This window comes from Rattus norvegicus, chromosome 4 (genome assembly GCF_021556685.1).
Source record: "Rattus norvegicus strain SHRSP/BbbUtx chromosome 4, alternate assembly SHRSP_T2T, whole genome shotgun sequence".
Lineage (NCBI taxonomy): Eukaryota > Metazoa > Chordata > Mammalia > Rodentia > Muridae > Rattus > Rattus norvegicus.
In genome coordinates, this window is record NC_141537.1 from 170,155,764 (window position 1) to 170,169,507 (window position 13,744).

Genomic DNA, 13,744 nt, shown 5'->3' on the forward strand with positions numbered 1-13,744 from the left:
TGTGTGCCTGTGACAAAATATACCATGACCAAAACCAATTTACAAATGAGTTTATTTTTGGCAATGAATTCTTAAAGCCCTCCCTCCCTTGGTGATGTACTTCCTCACATCTTAAAGGTTCCATAATGTCCTAAAATGATACCACCAACGGGGGACCAAGTATCCAAATACCTGAGGCTGTTGGGGACATTTCTCCCTCAAATTGCAACAATAACCACCATTAGGAACTTTCGGTGTGCTGCGCTCTGTTGTAGGCACATAGCCCAGGAGAATAGATTGCTTCTCAACACAATCTTACCAAGTAGGCTAGTATTGCCCCCCCCTTCCAGATAAGGAAACTGAGGCACACTGAGGTTGAGGAACTCTTTAGAGTCCCACATTTGGTAAAACAGACTTGGAGTTCAGCTCCAAGTATGAGGTTCTTTAATTCATCTCCCCAACCCTCATGCCTTATGGATGCTCCACTGGAGCAGAGGGATAGAATCAGTTGCTCATGATCCATTCAACAAGTGTGCATTGGCTACAGTAGGCCCTGTTCATCCTCTCTTGGTTCAGTGATTCTCCTGTCTTTGCCTTCCAAGTGCTGGGGTTAAAGGCATGTACCACCATGCCTGAGCCTCTCATTGGGGTTCTTAAGTGGTAAGACTAGCATAGGACTGGTCTGGAAAAGTCTAGAAGGTAGTCTGGGAGGTCTAGCCCAGCGAGCCACATCCTGTTTCCCATCTGAGGGAAGTTAGTAGCACTGAGGAACAGGAAGACTGAAGCCTAGAAATTTGAGATGTCTAAAAGTAGAAAGCCTAAGTGAGTCAAGATGCCCGGACCTCAGAGTGAAAGTAGGACTGGCAGGAAGTGTCACGGTTACTAAACTGTTACTAAGTCACTCACACCCTGGCCTGAGCCCCTGTGGCTTCCTTTCCCTAGGACCGGCATGGTCTTTTCCTGCAGAGGGCGAGACCTGCTTGCTGCTCACCTCTCTGTAAACTGCAGGTCATTTCTGAAAACCTGCTTTTCCGTTTCGGGAGCCTTTGCTGCTGCCCACTGGGTTTAGGATTTAAGCCCTGCTCTGCACAGATTCTAGGTCAGCCTAGGCGTCCCTGCACATTCCTTTCCTGCCTGAGTGGCTTGGTTTTCGCCCTCAACAACTACGACGTGCTGTTCTGGATTCTGCTCCTGCCTTTTGATTTTTTTTAAATTACATTTATTGTGTCTGTGTGTGTGTGTGTGTGTGTGTGTGTGTGTGTGTTGCGTGCACACATGCGTGTAACAGAGCCCATGTGGAAGCCAGGGGATGACTTTTAGGAGTTGATTCTTTCCTTCTCCTTTGTAGGAATGCTGGGATAGTGCTGGGGGCTGGAGACTGAACTCAGTTCTCCATCCTTGGCAGCCGATGCCTTACCCCACCCACTTTGCTGGCCTTACCCCTGTCTTTTGCCCAGCAAACAACCGGCAGCTCTGTGTATCAGGCATCTTCTGATGTGCTGAGAAATCAGCTATTACTGTCTCTCTTTAAGGATGCCACTGTTCAGTGCGGGCTAAGGTGGCAGACAGGTAAACAGATACGTTGGCAAAGGTGCCAAAATGGAGACGTGGTAAGGCAGTGTAGAGGCGCCCACAGCAGCTGGTCTCATATTTGTCCTACACGAGGTGTGAGGCAGGAGAGATGACAAGTTCTGTGTTCACACCTTGTCAAAACCACAGGAAGGAGCTGAGCACACAAGTGTGAGCTGCTGCTTCACCACCCACCGTTCACGGTTGGCGTTTAAGTTAAGCACGTCTCGCTTCTCCTCCCTGACTTCCCCTCTGCCCCTTCCTCACCTCCCTTCCCTGCCTTTAGGCGGTGGCTCACAACCAACAGCAGATCTTGTGTGCCTTTCGGGGATGAACGGCAGCACACTGTGGTCCAGTCCCCTCCCAGAGGAGGCTCAAGACGTCACATGCTTAGATCTGATACCGGGAAGCGTGGCCAAAACCATCTGCCTGGTGACGGGGACTCGCAAGATGCTCAGTGCATTCAACGCAACATCAGGTAAAGAGTGGCCTTGAGCGCACAGTGTCACCTCCGCGAGACTCTAAGATTTGAGCAACCTGCAGGGGAAAAGATGGTTGTCCTGTAGCAGGCTGGAAACTGCTTTGCTACTCTGGTTCAGAAGGTGGTTATTAAGGGTAAGAGATAAGGGGCTTGGGCGGACAGAGTAAGTAGATTCTTGTTGGAACCCGTTTGGTGATAAGACAGGGTTAAATAAACTCTTACCCAAACAGATGCTGCCTGGGGGCCTGGGCTGTAAAGAGTGTCTCTGCTCTGGTCTTTGTACAACAGGCAAGAGAGTATCACCTCCATGTCTTTGAATTATGCTGGTCTGTATGTGACCCTGGGTACTGGCTGAACGCTAGGGAAAAGAACGCTCAGTCTTGCACTGATACGGCCTTTAAGCTTATTTCCTGTTTTAGCTTCACAGGCTAGCAGTGATGCACATGAGTCTCGTATGAAAAAGATATCTCCATATACTATACTCTTCTATAATACACTATAATGTACTATTCTATGAGCCATAATCTCAAGAGAAGTTAAATAGTGACGTCCTTCCCACATCAGAGGTACCAAAATGGGGTGCTTGAGACATGGTTTTACACTGTACCCCAGACCTTGAATTGATGAGATCCTCCTGCCTCAGCTTCCCAAGTGCTGGAGTTGTAGGTGTGAGTACCATACTTGTCTAGTGGGGTACCTCTGAGTGGGGAAAATTTACACACATACACACACACACACACACACACACACACACACACACACACACACACAAACACACACACCACTTTGTAGAGCGATTCCTTAGCATGCACCAAGTCCTGAGTTTGACTCCCAGCAGACACAGGTCTGTAATCTCAGCACTCATTTCAAGAGGTAGAACTAGGATCTAAAGTCAGGGACATCCTTGGCTACATAGTAAGTTCAAGGCTAGCCTGAGCTATATGAGCGCCTATACTTAAAACAAATCCTCAGAGTGCACTTACTATCCTAGCTCAGGACTGAAGTTCTTGATAGCCTTCTGTGGTTTCTCTGGTGTGGGCTCCTTAGTGCCTGCAGTGTCCTATGACAGACACATTCCTCAGCCCTAGTAGAGTGAGCCCCGACCTGCCAGGAGGACATAGACATCTCTCTTTGATATGCAAAATCCAGATGGTTAGGGCTGGAGACATGGCTCAATGGTTAAGAGCACTGGCCACTCTTACAGAGGACCTGGCTTCAGGCCCCAGTAACAGGGCAGTTATAACCAGCTGTAACTCCAGTTACTGGGGTTCTGATGCCCTCTGCTGACTTTCCAGGGCATCACCCACACGCGCTGCACAGGCAGGCAAAGCAGCCACCCACATAAAACAAAACAATAAGCAAATAAGCTAAAATCCGATGGGAGGCCATTACACGCACATGCAGCCAGATGCTTGAGGATTTCAGATCCCACGTCCTGCTTCCTTTGTCGTCAGACAAAATCTAATGGGAAGATATGGGGGGAAGTTTTCGCTTCTGGACCTGCCTTTTGCTGAGACAGAAAGTGGAAGTGATGCTTTACCTCTGTCTCCCTCTCTAGGGAAAATCCTCTGGACTCTAAACCCAAACTATCTGTCCAACGGTACCTTGGCTGCCCCGGTTGTGGTGCTGCCAGACCTGGATGAAGACGGTGTCCGAGATCTGGTGGTGCTGGCCATTGGAGAGTTGCAGGTACGATCGGTCTCTAGTGATGGTCACTGTAAGTGCCGCGTAGGCCTTGTTGTTGCAATGGCTTAGGCTGAAGTAGATTCTCTTGGTGAGGGGTAAGTGAACCAAGAAAACTCTAAGTTCATTTCCTATGATACACGGTGGTTCTGAGGACTGTGGTTTAGGAGTGCACTGGAGTGGACAGATGGCTTGTGTGTGAATTCCTTCTATACCACTCTGTAGCTCTGTGGCCCAGGGCAAGTTGTACCCTATCCATGCACGAGTTCCTTCACACGTCTACAAGAGAAAGTTCATCTTTCCCTGGAGGCCGCTTATGAAAATGAAAGCTAACAAATAAAGTCCTAAAACACTGCGTATTTTCTACTCTGTAAACGTAACGTTAGTTTTACTATACGTATTTAAAGTTTACTTCAATTGTAAAGCAGGGTGGATGGACAGAAGGCTCATAAGACGTAAGTTTGGATAAAACTTAGTTTGGTAGCGTGATGGCTTAGCACCCATGAAGCCCTTGTTTGGTCCCCTGCAATGCATAAATCAGGTGTGGTGGAGATACTCCTGCACTCAGAAGCTCTAGGTCATCTGTGACAACATAGTAAGCTTGAGACTAGCCTGACACGTGTGTGGGGAGACCCCCAACAGCAGCAACAACAACAGCAGCAGCAGCAACAACAACAACATCATCACAAGCAAATGCTTCACCCTTGTAATCGCAGCACACAAGAGGTTTGAAAGTTCCAGGTGAGCCTGGGTTGCACAATGAGACCTGTCTAAACTTGTAGCTTGTGGTTTTAAACATCCGTACCACCTTTTCCTTCATTGGACTGAGCTCTGGCCACTCCCTGCTTTCCTTTTGCTTTACCCAGCTTAGCTCCAGGATCTGCTGCCACCAGCCCTAACCTGGACACACACACACACACACACACACACACACACACACACACCACACACACATACACACACACACACACACACACACACACACACACACAGAGCTCTGGTACCTTTTAATTTGCCTACTAGGCATAATTGCTGGGCACGGATCACTCCTGCCTAGAAAAGTGTGCCCTTACCAATTTATTATCTCCATTTTCCTCCTGCACCAAATGTAGTGGCTCGTTCCACCTAGTCCCTGCAAACATCTTTGGCCATCTTCCCATAGTGGAGGCCACAGGCCCTAGCTGCCCCCTGGGGCCTTACATGATTGCTGTGTTCTTCTTCCAAAGTACGACAGATCTGCCACTTTCCTTCCTTGTGTTGTCTCCTTTTCCTCCTGGGATCTGGAAGTCCCACCTGTACCTTCCCCACCCCTCCTCTCCCGCCCCTCCTCCCCACCTTCTTTATTGACACATCAAGAACCAATTGATGAGTGGAATTTTAACATCAGGACCTCCCTCTACATAAACTAACCAGACTAAAATCCTTTCTGATTCATCAAGGACCAAAGGGAGTGCCAGAAGAAGACAGATTTTCAGTGTGGATGTGGTAGCTCATATTTATAATTCTAGCACTTGGAAGCTGAGGCAGGAGAATTGTTGTAAGTGCAAGGACAGCCTGGTCTACTTAATATGTTCTAGTCTGTCCAGTATACCACAGTGATGCAATGCCTTGATTTCCTCCCTTCCCCCTCAAGAAAGATGAACTTTGATTCCAGCACAGTGACCTCATAAGTCACAGTTCAGACGTTGTGGAGCAGCCGCTTGGTACACAGACGAAATAAAAGACCTTTTCCCCAGTCTCAGAGAAGATCAAATTAATGAGCAGTTATCTCAATTAAAATTTTGTTTGTTCTTTTGAGACAGGCTCTTACTATGTAGCCCCAGCTGGCCTCAAACTCACCTAGATTCACCTGCCTCTGTCTCCCAAAGGACTAGGAGTAAGGTATGTGCCACCGTGACTGGCTTGCAATTTAAATTCAAGCTATATGCAGCTGGGTGGTTGCGGTGCACATCTTTAATCCAAGCACTCGGGAGGCAAAGGCAGGCAGATCTCTGTGAGTTGAAGGCAGCCTGGTCTACAGATTGAGTTCAAAGACAGCCAGGACTATACAGAGAAACCCTGTCTTAGAAAAAACAAACAAACAAAAGGGGGACTGTATATATTTTATTGTATATATGGATGCTTTACCTCCATATATGTCTTTGTACCACTTGTGTGCCTGGTGCTTTTGGAGAGGAGAAGTGGGCACCGGATCCCCTGGGACTGGATTTATCGACATTTGCGAGCCACCATATGGTTGCTGGGAACCAAACTCAAGTCCCCTGCAGAAAAACCCATCTTTGCTGGTCCCGCCTTTCTTACTTTAAAGATCAATATCACTGGCTCAGTCTGTTTTATTTTTATTTTTGAGACAGGGTCTCCTTTTGTCCCCCTGCCTCAGATTCAGATTTGCCTGCCTCGGCTAAGTCATTGACCTGATATAGGAATTATTCACATAGAGTTTTATTTTAAATAATTAATTTCTATGTACGAGAGCCCTGTCTGCTAGTACACCTGCATGCTGGAAGAGGGCGTCAGATCCTGTTGTTGGAGAATTGAACTCAGTACCTTTGGAGCGGCTGAGCTATCTCACCAGCCACCTCACACAGCGTTTTTAAACTTTGTATCCTAGCCAGTATTCAACGTGGGGGTGGAAGGACTTTGTTCCTGCTATAGGACGTGATTTTCTGAAGGCGTGAGAGTGTGGGAAACTGCTTTCTGACGGAACCCAGTTCTCATAGCCCAGCAGGCCTCATTCTTGTGCATCAGCACATTTGGAGATCTCGGTTCTTTTGTTTGAGATTTTGGGGGACAGAGTCTCACTGTTATCTCAGGCTTGCCTTAGTCTTCTGATAAGTTTCCCTAATACTGGAATTTCAGGTCTATACCACCAGGAGTAGCAGAAATTCTAGTCTCAATGCCCCGTCTGCTTCTTATGCCCGGGAATGTGAAGGGCGGTGGGCTAGGCTTTTGAGACTCTCCACACTACAGGGCCCTTGTGAGAGGAATCAGCTCGCCTGCTCTTAACTCTGACCCTACCTGTCTGTTGGTCAGCTGTCCTCACAGAGTTTACTCATTTGAGCAGTAGTATGCAGATGATATAAGAGTCTCCATGTTGCCTGAAAGTGACAGTTACGGGATGTTCCGAGAGAGCAGATGGATTTAGGCCGTGCCTACTGCCCGCTTCTGCCTTGATTACAGGCAATGAGTGGGAGGAGCTGTGTGAGGCACAGACATAGAAAGGGAATACATTTAGGACTGTGACTTAAGAGTAGACGAGTCCTTAGGTCTGGGAGGGGTATGAGCTGAACCTGGCAGAAGAGCCTGCTTCGGTACGTGGGGACCAGTCTGGTCCAGAATGTTATGGAGAAGGGACCTGAGAAGCCTGTAGCCATTGCAGTCACACTGTGTGTCGGTGTGAATGTGAGCCCAGACCCATGGCCCTGTGTGTCCTTCTCACGCCCCAGGCTAACGCTAATGGCACTGATGTGTGAGCCCCCTTGCATTGCTAATCAGCTCGTGGGCTGCAGTGTTGGTGGAGGAGTTTATGCTCCCAGCCTCCATTCAGAGTTCCACTTCACAGTTCCCATTTGGCATCTTGGAGTGAATCGATCTCCATCTAGCTCAAACCCAGGGACTGCCTGACCCCACTAAGTCAGTTACTCCAAAGGCTAAGTATCCATTGCTGACACAGTCTCCTCAGAGACAGGGTGCTCCTCTTCCCCTGAACCCCATCTGCCCATAGGTTCTTTAACATCCGCAAAGAGCTCTGTTCATGGTTACCTCCACCCGAGGATACCATTACTTCTTTTAATGCAGATTCAATTTCTGTTCGTAGCTGAAGACTTTCTAACATTTGCTCCTGGCTTATAGTCACCAAATGAGCTCCTCTCTTTTCATTAATCAATGTCTCAGTCAGGGTTCCGTTGCAGTGAAGAGACATCACGGCCAGGGTAACTCTCGTGAGGTCAACCTTTAATTGGGGCTGGCTTTAGGTTCAGAGGTCCAGCCCATTATCACCAAGGCAGGAGCATGACAGTGTCCAGGCAGGCATGGCAAGGGAGGAGCTAAGAACCCCACATCTTGATCTGAAGCTCACTAGAAGATGGATTCCCTCAGGCAGCTAGGAGGGGAGGGTCTCAAAGCCCACCCCCATCATGACACACTTCCTCCAACAAGGTCACACTTGCTAATAGTGCCACACCCTGGGCTAAGCATATTGAAACCACCATAACCAATTAATTGGTAAAATGATTTCTTCCTATAATTTTGATTCATCTTCCAACCTAAGGCCCTTTAGAGCATTAAGTTTGCTATATAGTGTTTTAGCTGTGCTATATGCTTACTCTAGTGATGTAGTCTTTGACAGGATGTTTTAGGACATACAAGAGCAGAGTGCTATGACCTTCCCCTAAAATCTCCCCTCTGGTATTGACAGAATAAGTCATTTTTGATGCGTGTGCTGAAAACCACACTGGTCTATCTTTTCTATAAGAATTCATAATTATAAACCTTGTCAAGCACTTTATCGAGGGTCTGGGGCAGTGACTCAGTGGTTGTGCTTGCCTCTCTTTCAGGGCACTGGAGCCTGGTACCCAACCCTTGCGTCACATGACTCTCAGCTGCCTGTAGCTTCCCTTCATGGGGATCGAATGCCCCCTTCTGGGCTCTAAGGGCACCTGCTCACACACAGCATATACTACCCGTGTGCACATGCGCGCGCATGCACACACACACACACACACACACACACACACACACACACACACAAAATAATGGAGAAACAGAGTCTTTAGAGCTCAGGCTAATAAGCTGTGGCCAGTGGGTTAAGTTCGTCCCACTGTTGGTTTTCCCACATAAATTTTTGTTGGAGCATAGTCATTTCCTGTTCTCCCTGTGACAGACTCATGCCAGGAGAACAGTAGAAAGCAGTTGCTACTGAGACCTCACCACTGGAGAGGCCTACAATATCCACCAGCTGGCCATTTGCAGAGAAGTGTTACTGATTTCCAGAGCGAACTTGACAGTGGCCAGGCCAGACATGTGACGTTGTAGGAGAATTCTGTGGGCTGATACAGGGGCACACCAGTGTGTTAGCCACTGCTGAGATCTAATACCTGGCAAAGTCATCTGAGGGGAGGAAGGTTTCACCGTGTCTTACAGTGTCAAGAGCCAGGATGCGGGGAAGGCATGGTGGGGGCAGCAGAAGCTGAGGCACTGTCACATTGTATCCACAGTCAGGAAGCAGGGAAGTCCATGCTCACTCCTTTCTTTCTATTGCAACTAAATTTCATTTATGTGTGTGCATGTGTTTGTATGTATGTCTGTATGAGTCTTTGTGCACACATGTGTGTATGTGAGTGTCCTTGGGAGGCAGATGAGTTTTGATCCCAGAGCCAGAGTTGCAGGGATTCATAAGCTGCCTGACTTCAGTCCTGGGATCGGAACACCGGTCCTCATGGTTGAACAACAAGTACTTACAACAGCCTTCTCCGTAGGCCCTGATTTTTTTTTTTTTTTTAATTTTTGTTCAGTTAAGACCCCAAGCTGATAGGATGAAGCTGCCCACATCTAGATTTGGTCTTCCTACTTGATTAAACTTTCTAGCTGGAGAGATGGCTCAGTGGTTAAGAGCACTGACTACTCTTCCAGAGGTCCTGAGTTCAATTCCCAGCAACCACATGGTGGCTCACAACCAACTGTAATGGGATCCGATGCCCTCTTCTGGTGAGTCTGAAGACTGCGACAGAGTAGTCATATACATAAACAAACAAATCCTAAAAACAGGATACTTAAGATAAATATTTTTAAAAAAAAGAAAAAGAAAAAAGCTTTCTAGAAACATCTTCAGAGACACCCAGAGCTGTGTTTCCTTGGGGATTCTAACTCCTCTCAAGCTGGTCATTCGGATCTCTCTGGTAAAAACTGGTTATTGAGTAAAGACCCTCCCTTGTATCAGCATCGTATATTTAACTCTCCATCTTTAGGCGATGACACAGTCGATGACCACTGTGATTCCTCATCTGAGGAATCTTAGATACTCTTCATACACATCTAATCGGGAGTATGCATTCGCCCCGGTTCTTATCTCCGGGGGAATGAGCAAGCACGTTAGGCTTCGTGCTCTCCAACCACTTAGCTCATGAAGCCTTCGGAAATGAAAGGCTCTATTAATACGGCTCCTTTCTTTTACTTCTTCAGCCAGATCTGTGTTTCCTGCTCGTATCTGGCCGAACAGGGAGTCCCGTGGGCCGACCTGTGAAGTATAACATCGTGGGAGTGGGGAATCTGATTGGTCCCCAGGTTTACATCACCGCCAGTGGAGCTGTCTACATCCTGTTTGGCTTTGGTAAGAAGCAAGGCTGGCTTTGGCTTCTGCTCCCCTGGTGTAGGTGTCCTGGCTCCTGTGAGACAGGGGCTGCTGGCGTTGGCTCTTTTCCGTCTCCATTATAGGGCCTGTCCCCTACTGCAGGTCATGAACTCTGCCTCCCCTTGATGCGGTCTCTGGAGAGGGACAACCAGCATCAGCTTGATCACTTTCCCATCACTCCAAGTGGGACCGCACTGGGGTGGGATCCGCCCTGTGTCCCCTGCCCAGAACCCCACCCTGGGAGATAGCCTGGGCGAGTTCTTTTAAACCCAGCTTCTCAGTGTTGGCTCTTCCTGTGGCACTAGGAAACATACAAGCCGTCGCCCTGCGGGACATTTTTGTTCAGGCCCAAAACCGAGACAGCTCACCACCCTCTCTGCAGATAGAAGAGCCCGAATGGGAGAAGCACAGATCTGTCAACCTTTCTGAGCTCATCGATGTTTACAGGTATTGCCCATCCATGTCTTTGACTGTAGAGAGGCCTTCTGGAGACTCATACATCATGGGGTCTCTGAGTTTGCGCTGACTAGTGAGTGAGGGCAGAGGTGTGGGGAAGGGGAGCTAACCTTAAAATACCAACCTATGCCAAACACAGCGAGGAATCGTGTCTCTTGGTGTGGAATGTTGGCTGTAGGATTATGTCATACATAGACTATAAGGATTGGTACTAACATGGTTAGGACAGCTAAAGGATGCATTTATAAAATGGCTGGAAAGCTGTGTGGAAGCTTTCACCTTTTCTTCCCTGTATTTTCCTCCTAACCAAAGATTCATCATGATAGACCAGGAACAGGATACATGAAATAAAATATTTTAATTTTTATGTACTTCTCAACTTGTGTTGTCATATGCAGTGATCTATGTATTTTACCTACACAACTCTTGGCTTGAGTAATAATTGTTTTGTTCCTTTCTGTCAGAAGTTGCAAGTCATTTCTAGCATTTTCCCTCCTCCGGTATTATCATGTTATTTTAGCGAATTTGATGGAATGGTTCCAGTAATGTAGAAAAAGAAATAATTTGATGAAGTCAATGCCAAGAGTTACTGCCCAAGCTTAATGACAATTTCAGGCCACCTGTTCCCATCTCTGCCTGTCCTCTGTGTCCTTGTCCTTGGCTCTGTTACTGTCCCCAGAGGGTCCAAGTAGAGAGGATTTCCAACCAGGAAGAGTTGGGAGTCCACATCATGGACTGCGGTTCACTCCTCTGCAAATTGAAAATATTTGGAAAGAATTGTGTATGCACCCAACACGTACAGGCCGTTTTTTTCTTGTCATTATTTCCTAAAGTGTGTAGATTGCAAACATTTATACATTGTACTGAGAGTTATGACTAATCTAGACATGGCTCACATTACATAGGAGGATACTGGTTGTATGGAGAAAATGTATCGTTCAGTGTAAGGATGATGGGCATGTGAATTTGGTACCTGCAGTAGGTCCTGGCACCAGACACTAAGGGACAATTGAATACACAGTTGTCATCAAACATCAAACATCAAACTGAACACATTTCTCATCCACACCAGAGAGTGACTGTTGGGTTTTTGTTCAATGTAGTGATGGAGTTGAGCTTCTCCAGTTGGTGAAGGCACCAGATTCCAACAGCAGCAGCCTCCTGATTACAACCAGACAAGGCCTGGTCCTGCTTAGGGGACAAGACCTTACGCCTCACTGGAAACTGAATCTTCAAGGCCTGCGCAGGTTCGCAGCGCAGAGCACCCTCGGTGACTGCTGTTCTGAGCAACTCTCCTCAGAGTTAACTCTCCCGGGTTAAAATTATCTAAACCGATTGCTCGTTGCCCGAGGCTGGTGCAGGGGAGGGGAAGGAGGGAGGCGCCCTTTCTTTCTGTAAATACTGTTGATTGCCCCCTTGTCTGTCTGCAGCCAGCCCACTCCTGGGTATTTCACTGATGACCAGACGCTGGACTTCCTTCTGCAGACACAAGACGGAGTTGGGATGAAAAAGGTAAAAGAGGGTCTCGAATCAATCAGAACGTTCGGAAAGAACGAGCTGTGTCCAGCCCTGGGTGAGACACTGGGAAGAATAAGAACTGGAAGCCTGGTCTCTCCCTTCAGAGAACTCCAGTCTAGTAGATGGATAAAGTGGAAACTCACAGACCTTTGCTAACATCTGCAATAGCAGCTTTTTTTTTTCCATCTTTATTAACTTGGGTATTTCTTATTTACATTTCGATTGTTATTCCCTTTCCCGGTTTCCGGGCCAACATCCCCCTAACCCGTCCCCCTCCCCTTCCCCTCCCCATCCTCCCCCCATTACCGCCCTCCCCCCAACACTCACGTTCACTGGGGGTTCATTCTTGGCAGGACCAAGGGCTTCCCCTTCCACTGGTGCTCTTACTAGGATATTCATTGCTACCTATGAGGTCAGAGTCCAGGGTCAGTCCATGTATAGTCTTTAGGTAGTGCCTTAGTCCCTGGAAGCTCTGGTTGCTTGACATTGTTGTTCATATGGGGTCTCGAGCCCCTTCAAGCTCTTCCAGTTCTTTCTCTAATTCCTTCAATGGGGGTCCTGTTCTCAGTTCAGTGGTTTGCTGCTGGCATTCGCCTATGTATTTTCTGTATTCTGGGTGTGTCTCTCAGGAGAGATCTACATCCGGTTCCTCTCGGCCTGCACTTCTTTGCTTCATCCATCTTGTCTAGTTTGGTGGCTGTATATGTATGGGCCACATGTGGCTCTGAATGGGTGTTCCTTCTGCCTCTGTTCTAAACTTTGCCTCTCTATTCCCTGCCAAGGGTATTCTTGTTCCCCTTTTAAAGAAGGAGTGAAGCATTCACATTTTGGTCATCCTTCTTGAGTTTCATGTGTTCTGTGCATCTAGGATAATTCAAGCATTTGGGCTAGTGTCCACTTCTCAATGAGTAATAGCAGCTTTTCTAGACTAATTTTAGGTTCTTTCTGGAGCCTGTACTTTACAGTTAGGTGGGAGGGATCATTTACAAGTCTGGGTAGGGAAAGGTAGGTATAAATGGATGTCTTATTCCAATACAGTCACAATCAGGTTTAGAGAAGTCAGAGCTCAGTGTCTGGGCATGTGGGAAGCTTTTGCTTAAAGACATGGGTAGGGTCTTTAAGATTGGATTTATGCTATGCACAGCACAGATAACCAGGTCAGGAACACTAAGACCAGAGCTCAGAGGCAGAGGTGCCATGACAGGTTGAGGGATGCTGACCCACGGTGTGAGCATTTCGCCTTTTCTGCAAGGTTGTGTGTAGGCGGACGCAATGCTTTGGCAGCCATTTTCCATTCAGTGTTCAGAGTTATAGAGTTTTTGTGTTCCTTTGTTTTGCTTTTTTGAGAAAGGGTTTCTCCGTGTAGCCCTGGCTATCCTGGATCTCTCTCTGTGGACCAGGCTAGCCTTGAACTCACAGCAGCCCTCTTGCCTCTACCTCCTGAGCACTGAGATTGAAGGTGTGCACACCGCTGCACAGCTCCGAGTTTTAGTTTTAAAAAACAACCTGCCTAGATTTTATGTTGACAATCAAAGCCAACCAACTAGGGGCCGAAAATGGCCAATAAAACTGTTTATGCTTCAGCCTTGCAGACTTTCCTCTTACTATTTCTTAAGTAGCACTGCAACAACTGTTGATTTGGCGTTCATTACCCTGCAGTAGGTCCAGCAGGTAACCTAGAAAATGATCTAAGTGCACACGAGAGCGTG

General features: G+C 47.5%; 1 protein-coding gene across 4 annotated transcripts in view; it reads left to right on the plus strand.

The window, feature by feature from the left end:
* The window catches only part of Fam234b (family with sequence similarity 234, member B), a 41,255-nt gene that overhangs the window by 17,110 nt on the left and 10,401 nt on the right, over positions 1 to 13,744 (plus strand). For all 4 annotated transcript variants that reach the window (NM_001108652.1, XM_087658285.1, XM_087658286.1 and 1 more), the window contains exons 4-9: positions 1,835 to 2,026; positions 3,588 to 3,718; positions 9,893 to 10,040; positions 10,367 to 10,508; positions 11,621 to 11,764; positions 11,948 to 12,029. In NM_001108652.1, the coding sequence (NP_001102122.1) occupies positions 1,835 to 2,026; positions 3,588 to 3,718; positions 9,893 to 10,040; positions 10,367 to 10,508; positions 11,621 to 11,764; positions 11,948 to 12,029 (839 nt within the window). The remainder of the gene's footprint in view (positions 1 to 1,834; positions 2,027 to 3,587; positions 3,719 to 9,892; positions 10,041 to 10,366; positions 10,509 to 11,620; positions 11,765 to 11,947; positions 12,030 to 13,744) is intronic.